Source organism: Vipera berus (assembly GCF_964194415.1).
Source record: "Vipera berus genome assembly, chromosome: 1".
Lineage (NCBI taxonomy): Eukaryota > Metazoa > Chordata > Lepidosauria > Squamata > Viperidae > Vipera > Vipera berus.
In genome coordinates this window covers 226,534,518-226,553,587 of record NC_138202.1, presented here as the reverse complement: position 1 = coordinate 226,553,587, position 19,070 = coordinate 226,534,518, and the positions used below count along the sequence as shown (strand labels likewise).

Below are 19,070 nucleotides of genomic sequence, written 5' to 3'. Positions count from 1 at the left end.
CTAATAATATGTTTTTCCAAGCAAAAGTGTAAAGTAATTAAATGTTTGTCACTTATCCTACAAATGGCCTAATTTGTGCTGTTTTTTAGAATATTTTCAATAGCTTTTTAAATCTTTTTCAGCTCATGGTTGTAGACAGCCAGAGACGCCAGCGAATGTAGATGTAAAAGCAATAGATCTACCTACTCTAGGCTACACTCTGGTGTATACATGTCAGCCGGGATTTTTTCTTGCTGGTGGATCAGAACACCGGACATGTAAACCAGACATGAAATGGACAGGAAAGTCACCTGTTTGTAAAAGTAAGTCACTGATAAACTAATGGTAAAGTTTAATAGTTTATAAAATCCACTTCTAATTTATTTAAAATTTATCTATCTGTCATCTATCTATCATCTATCATCATATTATAATCATGATATTATATATTATCTTCCTGAAGCATAGAGACATAAAATAATGAGAACAAATCATGTATACTATATTCAAGATAGAAGTTAATATCTAAATATTAACTTAATATCTATAATATTAACTTATTAATATTATTTAAATATTCCACGATACTATCATATAAGAAGTATTCATCTGTTGGACTGGCCACCTCATGGGAAACTTTGGCAAAGAGTGTCATGAGCTGTTGAGACATCTTGGAGTTGCTTAGATTCCAAGGGCAGCACTCCCTCTTCTTTTCCATTCCTACCTCCAGAAACATCACTAGTGAAATGTTGACTTATCAAAATCTCTGCTCAGTAAGGACAAACAAGGGGGAAAGGGGGAATCTTATTGGCTGATATTTTACAAAAGGAAGTACTACACCGATGGAGAGGTGATCAAAGTGTACAAGTATTTTTAGAAATAAGGCAAGTTCCAAGGAGTAATTAATTATGCCTTTCACTTCACTTTAGTTATTGAAAGTTTCTCCATGTTGAAAAAGTAGCAAATTAGAGCCACCACATTTTTAAATACGGTAATACTTTCCACCAACTATCTGGTATTTGTAACTATGGATCTTAAATTGTCAAACGGGAAAGAAGGAAGTTGATGCCTAACTAAGGTCTATGACAATTCACCACGGTGAAGTCTCCATAGCCAACTCACCACAGATAACTTGCCATGGCTAACTCTCCATGGGACAACTCATCATGGCCAACTTACTGCAAGACAACTCACTGTGGGACAAGAGTTACACTAATATCAAAGAAATGGTGGAATAGAATCATTAAAAAAGGATGCAAAAGGAGGGATAAAATGAAATGTGAATGACAAAAAATATTTTTTATTTACTTGAAATAAATAAAGTTGTTAAATTGTTCCATGATAAGTTGTTCTGTAGTGAGTAGTCTATGGCAAGTTGTCCCATTCTGACTAAAACTATGTATTATGCTATTGCTCCATCAAGTTCCTGAAAGCAGAGTTGGAATGGGTAGGAAACAACTGAACAAAATTGGATAAGTAACAGGAACTAGGATTTATGTAAGATGGAGGAAGTAAAATACACATTTAACTGAATAAAGAATTTAATATATCCTTGCTAAAAAAAAGTACTGATAATTATGTTCAATAAATTGCAATTAAGGGATGAGTTTAATAACTTATTGTAGGCTACGTATCTTAGATATGGTGATAGCTATAGGCCTCACCCTCTTCCTCCTAAGTTGGTTGGGGAACGGTTTGTGGATGATAGCTGAGGGAAGTAGAAAAATGCCTTCACTGTCTTTTTTATTACGTCTTCTTCAAACAATTTATCTCCTAACTTTTCCTTGCCTTTTCAGAATCTGTTTTCTGGATTCCCCCCCCCCCTTTTTTTGGGTCAGTCTCCTCAAAATTATTCAAGATCTTGAGGTGGCTTCTTAGGGTCAAATGACATTATTTCATATTTATACCAATAAAGACAAATACATCATGCATAATTAACACTATTAAGGTTAAGAGGTTGCTAGGGCTGCTGCCTGGAGCTGCTCAGAGGAGAAGTAAAGCAGAAAGTGCAAGCTAAGGAAATTTGGCTAGAAAATGGCCATAAAAAGATAGGTGAAGAGAAGGAGTAAATGTGAAATTTTGGAGATTTATCCATATGGTTGGTGAAGTTTCTAAGGGGTTTTCTAGCTTGGGCTAGCTACCTGACTTCATATTCTAGCCCTTGAGAGAGAGGAGGGGCTAAAATTCAGACTTAAAACAGTCCCCCCCCCTGCAAAAAAAAAGAACTATTGAAATAAGAAGATTAATTCTTTTTCTTTACTTATTGTCCTGGGATAAATACTTTGTGAAAGTATTTTTAAAATTCTGGAATTGGGCATGCCCAGTAGTCTAGCCAAGTTTGCCAATGACACAAAACCATTCAGAGTGGCAAAAGCAATAAACATCTCTGCAATATAGGGAAATGGGCATCAAAATGTCAAATGCCATTCAGTATTAACAAGGATAAAATAATGCATGTTGCAGCCAAAATATTAACTAGCCATACAAACTAATTACATCTGAAATAACAGTGATTGATGAGGGAAGAGCTCTTGAAGTAACAGTAAACATTTCAACGGTTGTTTCAACACAGTGTGCATCTGCTATAAGAAGGCCAAAAGCTTGTTAGGGATAATTAGAAATGATATTGAAAATAGAGATGCCAACATTATAATGCCCTTGTATAAATCAACAGTGTGATCAACTCTGGAATATTGGAATATATGATATAGTTCAGAAAAGGGCAACTGAGATGATCAAAGTGCTGGGTCAGCTTCTGCATGAGGAGAGGCTGGAACATTTGGGACTTTGTAGTCTAGAAAGAAGGTGAATAAGGGGACATGACTGAGATGTATAGAATTGTGCACGATGTGGATAAAGCAGACAAGCTTAAGCTGTTTTCACCTTCCAAAAGTACTAGAACCAGAGATTACCCTATGAAGTTGAATCCTGACATTTTAATTAAGCTTTAGAATTTGCTAACAGAAGATAAATGTCAGCTAATAGTTTGGCTGGCTTCAAAAATGTTGAATTTATCCAACATTTTTGAAGGCAACCAAACTACTAGCTGACACTTACGTTGGAAAAATTCATGAAATTCATGAGAATCAGTGACTATTGGCCTTAATGGTAGTGTGGCTGCCTCTGAAGGCATCTTCTGGAAAACTAGGGACTTCCTTGTGTAGTTTGTTGGCTAATATGAGAAGAGGCTGGTGGACTACAGGGCACTGCTTATGTTCTTACTTTGAATTCTACTTCCCTGAAAAGTCAATTTTCCAAAAAAGGTTTTATTCATTTGCATATCTAATTAATAAACATGCCATTTTATGTATGTTTTAAGCATGTGCATTCTTCCTCTAAGATGGTAAGCAGGAGGTTTTATTGTCAAGCAACATCCTAAAGTCTCCTAAATTGGTTTGCGTTCACTCATACTTCCTTCCTAATGTCTTTTAGCACTACAGGCCTAATGATGGAAATGTTCTTTGAAGAAAAGGGGATCTGATTCTGCTGCCTTGACTGTAGCTTAGACCACTTTTAGAATGTATCTCTCTCAAAACTGATTGTATGACTCCATTTATGGAGGAAAACAGCTTTTTTTTTACTTGTAACTGTTGGCTTGTTGAGCATCATATATCATATTCCAATCCACTACTCTTAAAGCCTAGCTTGCTTCCAAAGGATATCACCACAGCTCTTGATGTTGCTTGCTATAGGTTCCTATAGGTGAGCAAGATAATCTGAAAGTCTTCATGTGGTCTCCAGCTGGTAGAAGGATGAGAAATAAGTAGCCATCGTGTACTATAACATGAAAACATTGTTTGGTGTGAGCTAGGAGTGAGCAACCTGTGGCTTTCTAGGCATTGCTGAAGTAACATTGGTCATGCTGCATCTGGTGAGAGTTAAGGACTCAGGACTATCTGCAGAGTTATCAGTTGCCGAGTCTTAGTCCAAGTGGAAGATCTCTTTGTACACGTACATTACTAATCTCTATTTATGTCGCTGTCTTAGTTTTTCATGTATGTCTTTTAGTCTTTGATGTGCATATAGTATAATATAAATTCAGTATGTAAATAAACTTCCTCTGAAGATCTGCAAGAAACCCATTTACATGTTTTTCACCTGATGAGAAATGAACAAGCTTTCCTATAAATCTATACAGTGGTAGGATTCAAATATGTGAACAACTGGTTCTCTCTGTGGATGCCACTTCCAGAAGTCCATTCTGGAAATTAGCTACCAGTTCTGCCGAAGTGGTGCAAACCGGCTGAATCCTATCACTGAATCTACTGTAAATATATATATATTTAAAAAATAGAAATTAACAGTACTGTATAAGCAAAAAGGGAGGTTTGGTGAGAATTGCTCTTTACAGCTCTATGCTTTCTGAATTCAACACATTAAAGATAGCTGTTGTTTCTTTTTGTTTATTACTGTGCTAGCCCTTTCCAAACAGGAACAAGATTAGGCAGGACTATTTCCTGAAAGCCTGCCTATTTTTCCTTCAGTAAGTCCTCTTTCCCATGTAGTCATAGTTTGCATTCCTAAGCACATGTCATTGGCCATTGTGAGTTAAGATGCATCAAATTATGCTGCTACTAAAATAGCAGGAGAGGCACTCCAAGATAAAAGATTTGTATATGTAGTGCAGCAAACTTGAATTGTTATATGGTAATATTATTTGTTATATAGTACTATTACCAAGAGGTTTTCCAACCACTGGTGCATAGTAGGAAATATGATCATAGTCCTGGCTGTTTCTGGCTTATAATTATGTCATTAGTTTAGTAGAATTTAATTATAGATTTTAAATGTGTATAAAGACATACATGTACACCTTCATCATTACTAGTATAAGGCTCTCTGTTACAGCACTGTGGTTGATATAAATATATATATATATATTAGAAATGAGAGCAGCAATTATCCCCACCATTAGCAAACTTGCCATGATGCAAACTTTGGACTCCTGAATTTTTTTTATTTTTTTCTCATAAGTATACAGAACTATATCTGGTTGAATATGTAATACAAATTTTAGCTATGTCTACCATAAATAATAGGCATATCAGAAAACACACAATTGCCTCAATCAAGCATTATGTATCAACAAATAAAAACATGTTTATAAAAATGATAATTTGTCTTTTTACTTGTAGGTAAAGGAGTGAGAGAAGTTAATGAGACAGTAACTAAAACACCAGGTTTGTATACGAGAACAGTTTTAGAACTAAATACCTTAAATTCTTCTGCAGTTTCTCATACAATAAAAATACTTCTAGCCCTTATCAGAACCACTTCATCACTGATATAAATATTTACCTAAATACTGGAATGTAAGCTCAATTGTCTGAAACTGCACTTTTTTTTAAAAAAAGGCATCCATTATTTTGGCGTTTTTTAGGGGTGTTTTCATTACCCTGCCACACATAGAACTTGTGAATGGGATCTGGAGGCCAACTCTGCCACTTTATGCAACTTTTCTGATGGGAAGGAATATGAAAAGGGTCTAGGAGTCCTAGCAGAAAACCACTTAAGTATGAGCAAGCAGTTGCAGCTGCCAAACAAGCCAATACAGTCCTAGGCTGCATCAACAGAGTGTCAAGATAATGTGTTATGTCAGTATACCTTTATATTGCTTTAGTAAAAGCACACCTGGAACACGCTGGATCCAATTTTGGTTGCTGTGAAATAAACAAGATATTGAGACACTAGAAAGAGTCCAGAGAAGAGCAACAAAGATGATTAGAGTGTTAAAGGCTAAAATACAGAATGAAGAGTTGCAAGAATTAAATATGTCTAGTCTAACAAAGAGAAGAACCAGAGGTAACATGATAGCAGTCTGCCAATATTTGAATGTCATAAAGAAGAGGGGGACAACCTATTCTCCAAAGCACCTGAGTGCAAGTAAGAAGTAATGGATGGAAAGAGAGATCCAACCAGGGGAAATTTTTTGACAGTAACAGCAATTAATCAGTGGAACGGGTTGCATTCAGTGCACCAACAAGGAGTTTTTAAGAAGAGTTTGGACAACCATTTGTCCAGAATGATATGGGGTTGAGCAGAGATTGGACTAGAAGACATGTAAGATCCCTTCTAACTCTGTTACTCTGTTATGATATATAGGGCTGTAGGTGATCAAAAAGTGATTTCAAAAAATATTCTGAACCTCATACAAGCACATTGTGCACCTCTTCACTACTTATTAATACAACCACATCTTTTCCCCACCCTTTTGCAAGCTTGAAAAAAAGATAATGCCATGTTAAAGGAAAACAAAACCAATTTAATGTTAATACAACTCTTAAAACCTTTTTGTGGCTTGTTCAGAAGCCTGAAATAAATTAGCCCATTCTAATCCATAACAAAAAGATGTGCTGTGTTTGAATGTACAGCACGGGTAGGTAGACAGACAGAATATCTTCACCTATATGGTTCCTCATACATTCACTAGTTGCACAGCCAATATATAATTTTATCATAAAACTAGATGGCATTAGTTCTAGAACTAGAAACTAATTTCTAAAAACTAAAATTTAGAACTAGATTTCAAAAGACCTGTATATTATATATTAGAATCTAGAGAGACTATTGCTTTATATCAGACGATGTACTCTAATGGAGAGCCTTATCATAAATGTGGGAGTTAAACACGCCACAGTTGTTGTATGTAAAAATCATTTTGTTTCCATCTTATAAATAGAGAGCTAGAGAAAAGCAAATATATTTAAATAATCAAATTCATTTCATAATGCATATTTTAATTTGTTCAATTTTAAATTTCAGTTTCTCCTGGATTTGCTTAACTTTCAAATTCATAACCATATGGCCTCAGAAGAGGATTTACAGGATTCACAGAGAAAAATGCAATGTGACAGTAATGTGCAAATCAGCCAGGACATGATTTGAAAATGGAAAGTTTCTACTGAAATTTGGGATTTGAAATTGAAATATAATAAAATTACATTCTAAATTTGACCATTGATTCTATAAACAGGACTTCCCCTTGAATCACAGTAGTCTTTGGGATTCTCTTCTTTCTAACTTTTCTTAAACAAAAACAACTTTTCAGAAGTTCTTGAATTCTGGTTCAACCTGTCATAGATTAAAAGCTGTCACATGAGAAAACAAAACACTAACTTTAAATATGTTCTTGTCCCAAAGGATGTCTAACAAAACCAACTTCCTTTCTTCTTCCTTGACACATGGTCCTTGTAAGTGTAGTGGTATATGTACATATGGCATCCACACAAAATTGCACAAAATTAAATAGAAATTAAATAATTTTCTAAAAATTATGCCTAAGAGCCTGCAATTTGAAGATCGTACTATTTCCACCTAAAACTTAAGATTTTATATGAAAATGCTAACATTTTGAGAGATTTCAGAGGTTTTATATATTATTGCTTATTTATTATACAGTTTGTGTGTGGAGTAAGCTTTGGAGTCTCTGTGCACCCTCACAAAACAAAATAACAACACAAGCAGCATTTAACTTTCATTGCCCAATGAAGTTTTCTCTATACTGTATTTCTACTCCCATAGCTTACCCAGGTACCAGTGAAACATATATCAATGCCAAGAGAGAGTAAGAATTTAACTTGCTCAAGTATGTTTATATAATTCTCACCTAGATGTTTCAGCCTGAGGGCTAATTAGCCCATAATGCTACAAAATGAAAAATTCACGTCACAAGACTAGTGTTCATAATTATCCAGCTACCTGTGCATTCTTTTCTATGGTGTTATATAACCTTAGTGCTTTCAGTGTGTCTTCAGTGTTGAATGTGCAATATGTCTCTTTATTCTTTAAAAAAATGTGCTTCCTGTGTCTCTCACCTACCAGCAAAACTGAAATCTGAGATTAAGTATTAATTAATTTGCACAATATAATTGATACTGCATGTTACATTACAATCCACCTATTTCCTTGCTGACTGAGAGGTTTTGCTTTTGCTTGTCTCCCAAATAATGAAAGAAAATCAAGAATCCGTGGCCACCTTACCACCATGAGGAAAAAAGTCTGACAAATAAGCTTCCCTATATTTTAAACATAGTTACCATGAGAGTAAACCAGAACGGAGAAGACTGTCTTATTATAGGCATGAGCATCGGACATCACATTAATTTTTCATGAAAATTTTAAACTATGCACCAACATCCAATTTTTTGTGTATGATTCTCAGTGAAATAAATGGGATTGAACCATGTCTACCATTTGTTAAGAATGCATCCAAACTGCCTTGAGTTATTTTTTTTTTCTCTAATGGATGAATGCTTTTCTTAACTAAACATTATTTCAAAAAACATTTCATTACAATGACCAATGTGTTCACTTTTTTAAAAAAGCTATTTCCTCATATCTTTTTGGAGACCTGGAAAAGAGATTGAAATAGGGAGAAAGAATAGTTTCTTGAGATTTATTTTAAAACAAATTTAATTAATTTGGCATTTTCCTACCTATTTATTATGGAGACATATTTTTTGGAAAAAAATATGTATATTGGACAAAATTATGTATCCAAAGGAATACAGGGGAAGAAATGTATACGAAAATGTGTGTGTGTGTGTGTGTGTGTGTCTGTAAAAATCATGCACATTTCGGCGGGGGGGATATTATGAAAAAGAGAAAAGCAGAGTTTTGAATTAAGAAACTGAAGGGACTTGGAATCTATGCATGAAATTAGTTTACTTCAATTTGAAATTATTCATGGTATAACATAAAAACCCCAAACTTCTGTATATCAAGGTTTACCAGAAGTGTTATCATTAATATATTGATATTTCAGATTGACAAATATTGCCTATTATGGAACCATCTGTGTGCCAGCTATAATAATGTACTGGATAACTTTGTTGAATTAAAAAAAAGACATCTGTTTGTAAATCAAGGTGATTTCCTTTTGTCTTTCTTCTTCAGTTCCCTCAGATGTATTTTTTATAAATTCATTGTGGAAGGGGTTTTATGAGCATCTAGGGAAAAGACAAGTTGCAACTCTTACAGTTGACTGGTTCAATGCTACAAGCAGTAAGGTGAATGCTACTTTCATTGATACATCCAGCATGAAACTTAAATTATCAGGTGAGATTTAAAAATGGACATCTGTCATTGAAGTGTAAATGGTATGCTAATTAAATGGTCATGGACATTCATGGATATACAGGTAGTCCTTGTTTAACAACCCTTATTGAGACTGGAAACTTCATTGCTAAGCAAAACAATTTTTAAGCAAAACATCATGTGACCACCCTACTTAGTGATGCCAGTTCTAGCAATCCTTCATGGGTCATTAAGCGAAACACACGTGATGGTTGAAACTTCACATGACCTGACTTGCAATCTTCTAGTATATTCCCCACTGAATTTACTGCAACAGTTGTAAGTGTGAGGATGGGTGATAAGTCACTTTTTTTCAGAGTTGTAACTTCAAAAAGTTACTAAACAAATGGTTAAGTGAGGACTACCTATATATACTATTTCAAATCCTAGCCATATGTATATTATTTCAGAACCCTGTGAAATAAAGTTAATCTTTATAGTTAAGTTTGATAGGTATATTTCATATGAAATTGGTATTTTTTGCTCTGACAATTGTCATATTTTCTTTTTTATAAAAAGTTTCTTTAACATAAAGCATACAAACTAACAATCTGGAAAACATATGTTGAAAAAGATGTCTATTAAATGGGCAAAATCACAGATGCTTGGTGAAAAAAAAATAGAAACTAAATTTTAACAATTGTATTGCTATAGTTTGGACTTTATGATTTACTAACACACTAAGTTAGGTTTTTTTTCAGATAGAACTAAAGTCTATACTCTCACTATTATGACTTTCAGTATCTGCAATTTCCATTTGAATTTTGGATTGGGTATACATAGTCATAATTTTCTTTTTGTACTTGGCACCCCATTTTACTCTGGAATCATTCTTTTTAATAATGGTAAAACATGGATTTTTTTACTAATAATGTAATATTTCTGTGAAATATGTCATATTTAAAATTTCAGCATCAGTTGGCCATTAATAATTTTAGATTAATATGCAACTACTTTTATTATTTAAAAAAATGGCTTGTCTTTTCAATGGCATGAATTTAAAATGACAGCTAGCTTTATAAATGTATATTTAAACTTAAACATTCTGTGTACTTTTTGTAAATCAGTGTTCAGCTTGAAAGTACCACATTTACCTCCTTAGAAGGAATAAGTATTTTACTGAAGTGCTAGAAATAAAAGAAAAAAAATATTGTATGGAGGATGGTTAAGACAGTGCTGAAATACAGACTTACAAGTTCAGTTCATACTTAATTTGGGCTAATTAGGACTTAAATTTGGACTTTGTAATATTTGAAAGCCGGAAATACTGTATATGTGATAGGTTAATCATATAAGTAAGTAAAATAGTGTCAGCAGATTACTAGACAATTGATAAGTTCTGCTGATTTCATCATTGCCACAACTTTACTAGGATATGTTAAAAATATTGGCATAACATTCAGGTAAAATATATGGTCAAGTTTAGAAGCTTTACTCTAACAAAGTTTGGGTTTTCTTTGCCTTTTTACACATGTTTGCATAGCAACCACTAATTAGTCCTCATTTTATGTAAATGAAGTTTAAACAGTAATTAAATTTATTTCACATACAGATTTCCTGAATACATATGCCTGTACAAAAACTTGCTTTCAAATAATTCTTTATAGGCACTTACAAGAAAGAAGAAGCTCATTTGCTTTTGAAAGTCTATCATGTTAAAAATCCTAAAGAAGGTTTTGTAAACAAGCTTGAAAACGACAAGTGGGCATTGGATGGCTATGTAAGTACACATCTCTGAAAAAAAATATGACTGTATTCAGCAGTTTGAATATGTAACCAACTATGAAACATATAATTATATTTTATATAATATTGTATACCATATAATTTTCTTCTTTCAGTGGGATCTTACATGTATGTACAGTATATATATTTTACAGGTAGGTGACTTACCACCACAATTGAGCCCAAAATTTCTATTGCCAAGCAGGACAGTTGTTAAGTGAATTTTGCTCCATTTCCTGACTTTTCTTGCCACAGTTGTTAAGTGAATCACTGCAAGTGTTAAGTTAATAGCAAGTGAATCCAGCTTCCCCATTGACTTTGCTTAACAGAAAATCATAAAAGGTGATCACATGACTCTGAGACACTGCAACTACCATAAATACATGCCAGTTGCAAAGTGTTTACATTTTGAACACGTGACCATGGGGATGCAGCAAAGGTTGTAAGTGTAAAAAAAGGTCACAAGTCACTTTTTTCAAATAAATGGTTGTAAGTAAGGACTACCTGTAGGTGAGATTCGACACACACACACACACACACCCCGCAAAGAAAGAATATATATGGGTAAATCATTTAAAGGCAGAAAATGCATTGTTGCAATTGAAGCATCCTTTCTCAATGCGTGAAAGCAGCTAAGTCCTCTGAAAGGCTTGCCGCACCTGCTTCAAAGTTTTTCTTTAATGATCTGCATGTTTGTGTCAGTGGTGGGATTCACATACCTGAACAACTGGTTCTCTGTGTGGATGCAGGCCTGGGCCTCCGAGGCCTAGAATGGACTTCCGGAAGTGGCATCCACATACTTCTGGTGGGCCAATCTAGGCCTGAGAGACCTCCTCCAGGCCTCCGAACCCTAGAGCAGACTTCCGGAAGCAGTGTGCATTCAGCCAGTTCTCCAAACTCAACAAACCTTAGCTACCGGTTCTGTTGAACTGGTGTGAACCGGCTGAATCCCACCACTGGTTTGTGTGCATGCTGGAAGAAACAATCAGAAAAGAAAGCTGGCTTTTGAAGCATCCTTATGGTGTCTACCAGAGGATGTAGCTGTTCTAATGCTTCCAATAGAGATAGTTGTAGATATCTCTATTTGTTAATTATATTACATGCTTAACTGAAAGTTGTTATCAATAAATTATGAAATTGCCATGTTGTATTTGAAAGAGATTAGCAGTCATGTATCAACTGGTCCTCCTTACTGAAAAATGGCAGTTCCCCAGAATGGGACTTATACTCACTTACCGGCTGCCTTGTTTAGCAACCATTCAAAGCTACAGTGGGTTGAAAAAAGCCCAGTTTTGCAACTGATCCTCGCCACAATCACATGATCACCATTTGCAAGATTCATAAATAGTTTTCAACAAGCAGAATGAATGGAGAACATAGAAATAAACATTGTTGTCCTGTGATGTCTCATTTAACAACAAAAGCAGAAGTGACATCACTAGTCCGGCATAGTTACAGGATTTTTCACTTAACAAACATGGCCCCAATTGTGGTCATTCGACAAGGACTACCTGTATAGGTTTCAAATGTTCAAGTATTTCTTCCATGGATGCATATAAGAGTAAGAAAAGCAGAAGAAAGAGACTTTCACACAAGATGCACCTGTTTGTGAAAGAATAACAGAAAATAGAACTGGGAGGGACCTTGAAGGTCTTCTAATCCAACCCCTGCTCAAGCAGGAGACCCTATACCATTTCAGACATATGGCTGTCCAGTCTCTTCTTAAACACTTCCAGTGTTGGAGCACCCACAGCTTTTGGAGGCAAGCAATTCCACTGATTAATTGTTCTCACTGTCAGGAAAAGAGAGATCAAAATAAAGAAAAGTCTATTTCACTGTGCCTACCTGCCTTCCTCTCTTCCTCTGTATCTCTCTTGCTTCACCCAAAAGGGCTAGAGGAAGATATTAAATATATCCATCAACTATTACTGAATAATATATGTAATATAAGCATATGCAAGCTTAGTAAATTTCTAGTGTCTGCTTCAGAAGAAGTACCGTACTTTATCCTCTGTCTCATACCTGCTTTTCAAAGTCTCTCTGTGTGTGTCTCTGTGTGTGTGTAGGTATCTCATCTGCCAGCACAGTTAATACACTTATAAAGGTATATGGCTTCAACAATGCTTTCATTTCAATTATTCTTAAAGTCTGATTGTTTAAAATATTCAAAATATGTTTTATCCTGAGCCGCTTGGTTGAGTAGGGCAGCTACAGAAATTGAATGAATAGTTAAGTAAATATGTAATATGAAAGATGGATAAATTAATAACATTGGGAATTGTGGGTTACTTTATTAAGTCAACAAATTGGTTTGAGACAGATTCTTTCTGTTTCAGGTGTCATCTGGGCTTGAAAGAGGTGTCTTTACTTATCAAGGTGATATACATGGAAAAGATTTTGGAAAATTTATGTTCCAAAGAGAAAGTAAGAATGCCTTTAGAGCACTCCATAGTATATTGTATGTCACTCCCATTAAATATATCACTTCATTCACGAAGCGAGCAATTAGAACAAATAATTATATTTGTTTTGCTGGATTCTTATCACATTTATAATTCACCTATGCTAGATAAAATGTAACGTTATATATCTATTTCAACTTTTTGATGCAGCTATTTCATTTTTGATGCCACTGCAACCTAAGTGCAGATTGCTTATATAAAATCTCTCAGTATAAATATTTATGAGGCATAGATAATGTATGATGATGATTTTATCCTAGTGCTTCAGCAATGCAATCCTATGCATGTTTATTGAAAAGTAAGCCCCAATTATGTTCACTGGGACTTACTCACATTGATTGCAGCCTAAAATACTTTTACAAATCATTAAAGTTTCCTTTGATGATTGAGAGCATTCTGTGCCATTTAAATCACTTAGGTTCTTTTGAATTTTGCATGTCTTTGAAATGAAAAGAAAATAAGTTTCAATTTCAAATCTACCAAGGATTTGATATATCTCTTACATTTCTAATAGACCATACCAGATTGTCTTACTCTTTGATCCTAGGATAATGAAAATAGAATTCTTGGAAGGGACAGATTTCAAAAGATGTCCCCCTCTTGCATTGATACCCAGGCAAAGAAACTCTTTGGTCTCAGATTTCCCTCTATCAATTTTATACACAAACGCACACACTTTCCTGAAAATACCATGTTGACATGATCCTTTATTTAATTTTCAGGTCCTTTAAGTGTGGATGCCGATCACTCCAATCACAGCTATGGTACAAATAGCAGTTCTGTGGCAGCTGCCATCCTAGTACCCTTCTTTGCTCTAATATTATCAGGGTTTGCATTTTACCTCTACAAACACAGGTATAGTAAACACCTTAAGATCCATTTAATGTTAAATGTGAAAATTATTAACTAGTATTGTTCTTTCAACATGGCTGGCTGGCTGGCTGGCTGGCTGGCTGGCTGGCTGGCTGGCTTATTTATTTATTTATTTATTTATTTATTTATTTATTTATTTATTTATTTATTTATTTATTTATTTATTTATTTAGCGTATGGCATACAATGTCAGGGCAATCTACATGCTAGACACAACAATGCAGTCCTGACATCCTAAATTGCTAGTTCATTCTGTTTGGCACTTGCATGCTATCTGCGGTGCACAGCAGGGGATGAACAAGCTTACAACAGCTGACTAGCCCTGCTCGGGTTTGCTGGCTCTTCCGAGCTCCTCTGCCGGTCTCACCTTGCCTTGCCTCATGTTGCGTTGCCTCTCATGCAGCCAGGTCCAATGCCGGCTTCTGCTCTTTTCACTTAGACAAATGCAGCTTGATTTTTCCCACCAAAGTGTATCTACTCACAATATTGCATGCTTTCCAACTGCTGGATGGGCAGGAGCTAGGGATCGAGCTATGGGAGCTCACTCTATCTCACGGAGCTGGACTCGAACCTCCGGAGTGCAGACCATTTCTGGCCAGCAGTTCCAGCATCATTAAGCAAGTGTGCCACTGCATCCTCTTTCAACATGGGTGACATGACCTCTTAGTACCAAGGATTAGTTAGTAGATTGTTTAAACCAATTAAGGTTTTCAGATATTCTTGTAGGATAATCCAAAGGCGGAAAATAATATTTCAGAAATAACTAAGATTGCGTAGATCTGTGCATCCTTACCACTTCAGAGATAACTTGAGGGTCAAGGAGTATTTCTAGTTTAGAGAATGGGTCTTTCACAGACAATGTCACTCCATTCAAAAAAGGCTTAACTGTAATAGTACAGGCCAATTTTCTACTCATCAACAGTATGCTCCTGGGTCTGGTTTTAATTGCAGGTTGTTCATCTTTGTTATTGAACTTGGGCATTGGCCAAGACAAAAAATTGCTTCATTATAGTTGTTAGCAAAAGGAATTGATCAGGGTGTTATCTGCATACTGATGGAAATTCACTCCAATATTCCAAATTCTTTCTTATAAGATTAATGCTATGAATGGATTACTGAACAAAATGGAGCTTGAAGTCTCTGAGAATCCCATTTTGGATACACTGGGAAACACAATAGAATTCATTGTAAAATGGTGTCAACTATTTATCTCACTAAGGGAGATTTCTGCCATTCAATTCCTTGAAGATGTCATCCACCAGAGATCAGAGCAATCTGAGTGCCATATCCTGTCTGAATCTCTGTTGAGTTGGTCCAATCAATGTGTATCTGGAGTGTTGAGAAATTAATGAATGGTGACTCACTTTCCCCAGCAGTTTTCAATCAAGAGAAAGATTCTTTAATAATGTTTTTAATCATTGCCTTCGTTAGGCAAGGAAAGACACACCCTTCCTGCAAAATAGCTCAAATTACTTCTCTGAAATTGCTGGGTAGTTGTCACTCCAATAGTTGAATTGATGAATTAGTGGAATGGCTTTACCCTCAGAAGCTGCAGGTATTCCATCACTGGAGGTTTTTAAGAGAAGACTAGACAGCCACCTGTCTGAAATGCTATAGGACAAACTCGCCACGTCATGTGACGTGTTGTGACGTATCGCGACTTGTTTTGCATTGCTGGAGCTGGGGTGGGCGCGGCCTCCTTATGATGCAACCAGCCCACGGGCTGGCGGTTTGACACCCCCGCTATAGGGTCTCCTGCTTGAGCAGGGGATTGGACTAGAAGACCTCCAAGGTCCCTTCCTGCTCCGTTCTGATTGATTGAAATTGTACTGCCTGCAATTGAGTGCTTTGTTTATAAGTATTCACACATACAAACACACATAGAAGTAAACACACTAGGACAAAGGAATGCTAACTCTATCAGAAGTTGAAGACAGTGGTTCAGCCCACAGTGTATGATCCAAATTGTAAATATAAACTTCAAAACGGATGTGTACCCTTGCTTGCTAATCATGCTGAACAATTCTTTTTTTTGCATTATTTAAAAGCACACCGCAAACAGATAAATTGTTGCTATATGTAACTTTCATTAATATGTGCCTCTGTACAACTCTATAGCTATATAGATTTCTGCAAGAAGTCTTCATATAGCTCCTTTCAAGTATTTCCCAGGTGGTCTAGCGTGGGTTGATAATACATTTGCTTTGCAGGGGAACAAAGCTGGTCTGCAGAAATGACCTGGAAAAACCTTTAAAGAAGCTGGGTGCTCACCATTATGAAGGCTGCAGTTGCTTCTAGTCTTGGAGTAGAGGCATTTGGTTCATGCCAGCATACTTGCAGAAGTGCTCCTTCAAATGATTTGCACTGCTGTAATATTTGTGCAGCTTTTCCAAACATATGCTTATGTGTACATTATTTCTCCAAATATATGGGTTTTTATATGCAGTGCTCAACCCAAGACAAATGCTAATTTACATATACTGCATTATCATTGGTGTCTTCTGATTGAAGCCTATTTGCCCAAATCTGTTGCTAGCAGTACAAGTGAAAAACTATTACAAGTGGCAAACTGTTATGTACATCGCTATCATTAGCTTATGAAAAGAAGTACTGTAAATCCCCCTGATATATTTTAAAAACTTTTTACCTGCTGAAATCTATTTTCACAATTACAAAAATGGGGAATAGCCTTGAGGATATTTCTTGTGATTTAGTAGGCTTTTAGACTTAAGGACTGGAATGAAAACATTTAAAACCTACCAGAAAGCAATTCCCATCTGTTAAACTCTATTTTAGGCAGCATCTATGAGTACATCTCTGAAATTAGTCTAAATAATTAATCTAGTAGAGAAATGAGAATATTTTCATCCTACAATTTAGTATGGAAAATAGCTTGCTGTATTAAGATGAAAGGTTTTTATCCTTAACATAGTAATTGAGAATGTTATGAATGGCAATTATATTGTGTTTTGTCTAGCAGTCTTTGTGGCTCTTCTTTCCTTTTCTATCTGGAAGAAGTATGTTTCCAATTTTTTTTTTAATTCCATTTATATCCCGCCCTTCTCCGTAGACTCAGGGCGGCTTACAAGCTTAGCAGTAGCCTTCATTCTATGTATATGCCTGCTTATTAGGGCTTTCACACACACCCCAAGCGGCATTATTACAAAGTCAGCTTAATTGCCCCCAACAATCTGGGTCCTCATTTTACCTACCTCGGAAGGATGGAAGGCTGAGTCAACCTTGAGCCTGGTGGGACTCGAACCTGCACTAATTGCAGGCAGCTGGTGTTACTTAAGGAGGCATCAGCCCACTGCTCCACCAAGGCTCTATTTGTCATGTTGATCACCATATTTTCAAGATATATGCCCTGGTTTAATTCTTTTTCACATGGGAAATGCTGAAGAATTTGACATTTATTCTTATTCTTATTTAGCACTCTCACCAACCCATATCAAGTATAGGGAAATCCATTCAGTTTAGTGATGTTAAAACAAACAAAAATTTCCTTAGAATATTTTTTTTATTCTATCCTCCAGAAACTGAAAGTAGAATAGGATGAGAAAAGAGAAACAAAAGCACCCAATGTATTCTTTTACTTCTCAGAAAAGATGTGGCTAGTCAGATAAAAAAATTGGATTAATTTCTTGAATCCCACAATAATGTGGAAAGCCATGTTAGTACTTGTTTTGATATGTGAGAAATGCTGGGTTAGGGTTAGGGTTTATTTTATCGTTCCGCTCCGTGCTTACTTAGCCAATTCCAGTTCAGCTCTCTGAATATCATGCCTTGAAATAGCAAAGAGTAATAGGACTGTACAAATTATCTTATTTCTGTCACATTTCCAGCAGTTGAATCTCAGATTTTTCTTTTTTTTTTTTTTACACTTGCAGAACAAGACCAAAAGTACAGTACAATGGTTATGCTGGACACGAAAACAGCAATGGACAGGCATCATTTGAAAATCCTATGTATGATACAAACTTAAAGCCCACAGAGGCAAAAGCTGTGAGGTTCGACACAACTCTGAACACAGTTTGTACAGTGGTATAGCCTTCAGTGCCCAATTTGACTGATTCATAGCCATACCTCTGATGGACAAGCAGTAATTCCTTTGGTGCCATATATCAGTTCCCCTTCTCCACTTGACTTCACTGTTGCAATCTTTAACATCTCCTGGCATAGATGCAGCAAGGCTTTTTTTTGCTGGAACCTCGGTCTTTTGGGGAATCAAGACTAAGATGATGTCTTTGTCTCAAAGGTGGATTTGAAATATCTGGCTATATTTACTCCATATCAAGGCACACTTTCAAGGAAGACTGCCAAGTCATATCCATCTGTCATATTTAAATGCCTCAGACTTTCACATTTGTATGTGGCTGGATGCCTTTCAATGCAATCTTCTGGGCACTCGGATCACTCCCTTGGGACCTATAACAAACAATAGCACCATAAATTATCCCCAGGAATAAGAACACTCTGAAGGAGATTTAAACAAAACCAATCAACGGAGATGACAAAGGAGAAGATGACAAACTTCCTTCGGGGCCTGCACACATCTACGAAATGCTTTACCATTGAAACCTTGTTCACAATACAGGCGTACAGTATATCTCAGATGTTCATGTAGAAGGCAATCTACAAACTTCCCCGTCAGCTGTTGTATTGCAAAATGTTAATGCACAATTTTTTGCACTAGTGTGGTATGAATGAATGAATAAGATACTGGTTAAAAAACAAAAAAAACAAAATATACAGGGTTTATACACACATTGTATATAAGCATTTGGCCTTTTTTTAATCCAGTAAATCATTCCATGACACATTTTTCCCCTAATATATATGTTGTACAACAATCCATTTATTTAATCCTGCCAGGATAATTCATGAACAGAAGGAGACTATATTCTGATTGGGTTTTTTTCCCCCTATAAACACCAGAGCTAGGAATAAGAATAA

At 35.7% G+C, this 19,070-nt stretch overlaps 1 protein-coding gene across 1 annotated transcript in view; it reads left to right on the top strand.

Annotated features, from left to right (window-relative positions):
• CSMD1 (CUB and Sushi multiple domains 1) overlaps positions 1-18,701 on the top strand; it is a gene marked incomplete at its 5' end in the record, with an annotated part of 1,150,904 nt that extends 1,132,203 nt beyond the window's left edge. Inside the window, 7 exons of the mRNA XM_081335496.1 lie at positions 123-302; positions 5,115-5,159; positions 8,875-9,036; positions 10,662-10,774; positions 13,116-13,203; positions 13,964-14,096; positions 18,005-18,701. Coding sequence (XP_081191622.1) covers positions 123-302; positions 5,115-5,159; positions 8,875-9,036; positions 10,662-10,774; positions 13,116-13,203; positions 13,964-14,096; positions 18,005-18,164 — 881 coding nt within the window. The 3' untranslated portion in view covers positions 18,165-18,701. The remainder of the gene's footprint in view (positions 1-122; positions 303-5,114; positions 5,160-8,874; positions 9,037-10,661; positions 10,775-13,115; positions 13,204-13,963; positions 14,097-18,004) is intronic.
• Positions 18,702-19,070: the final 369 nt, after the last annotated feature.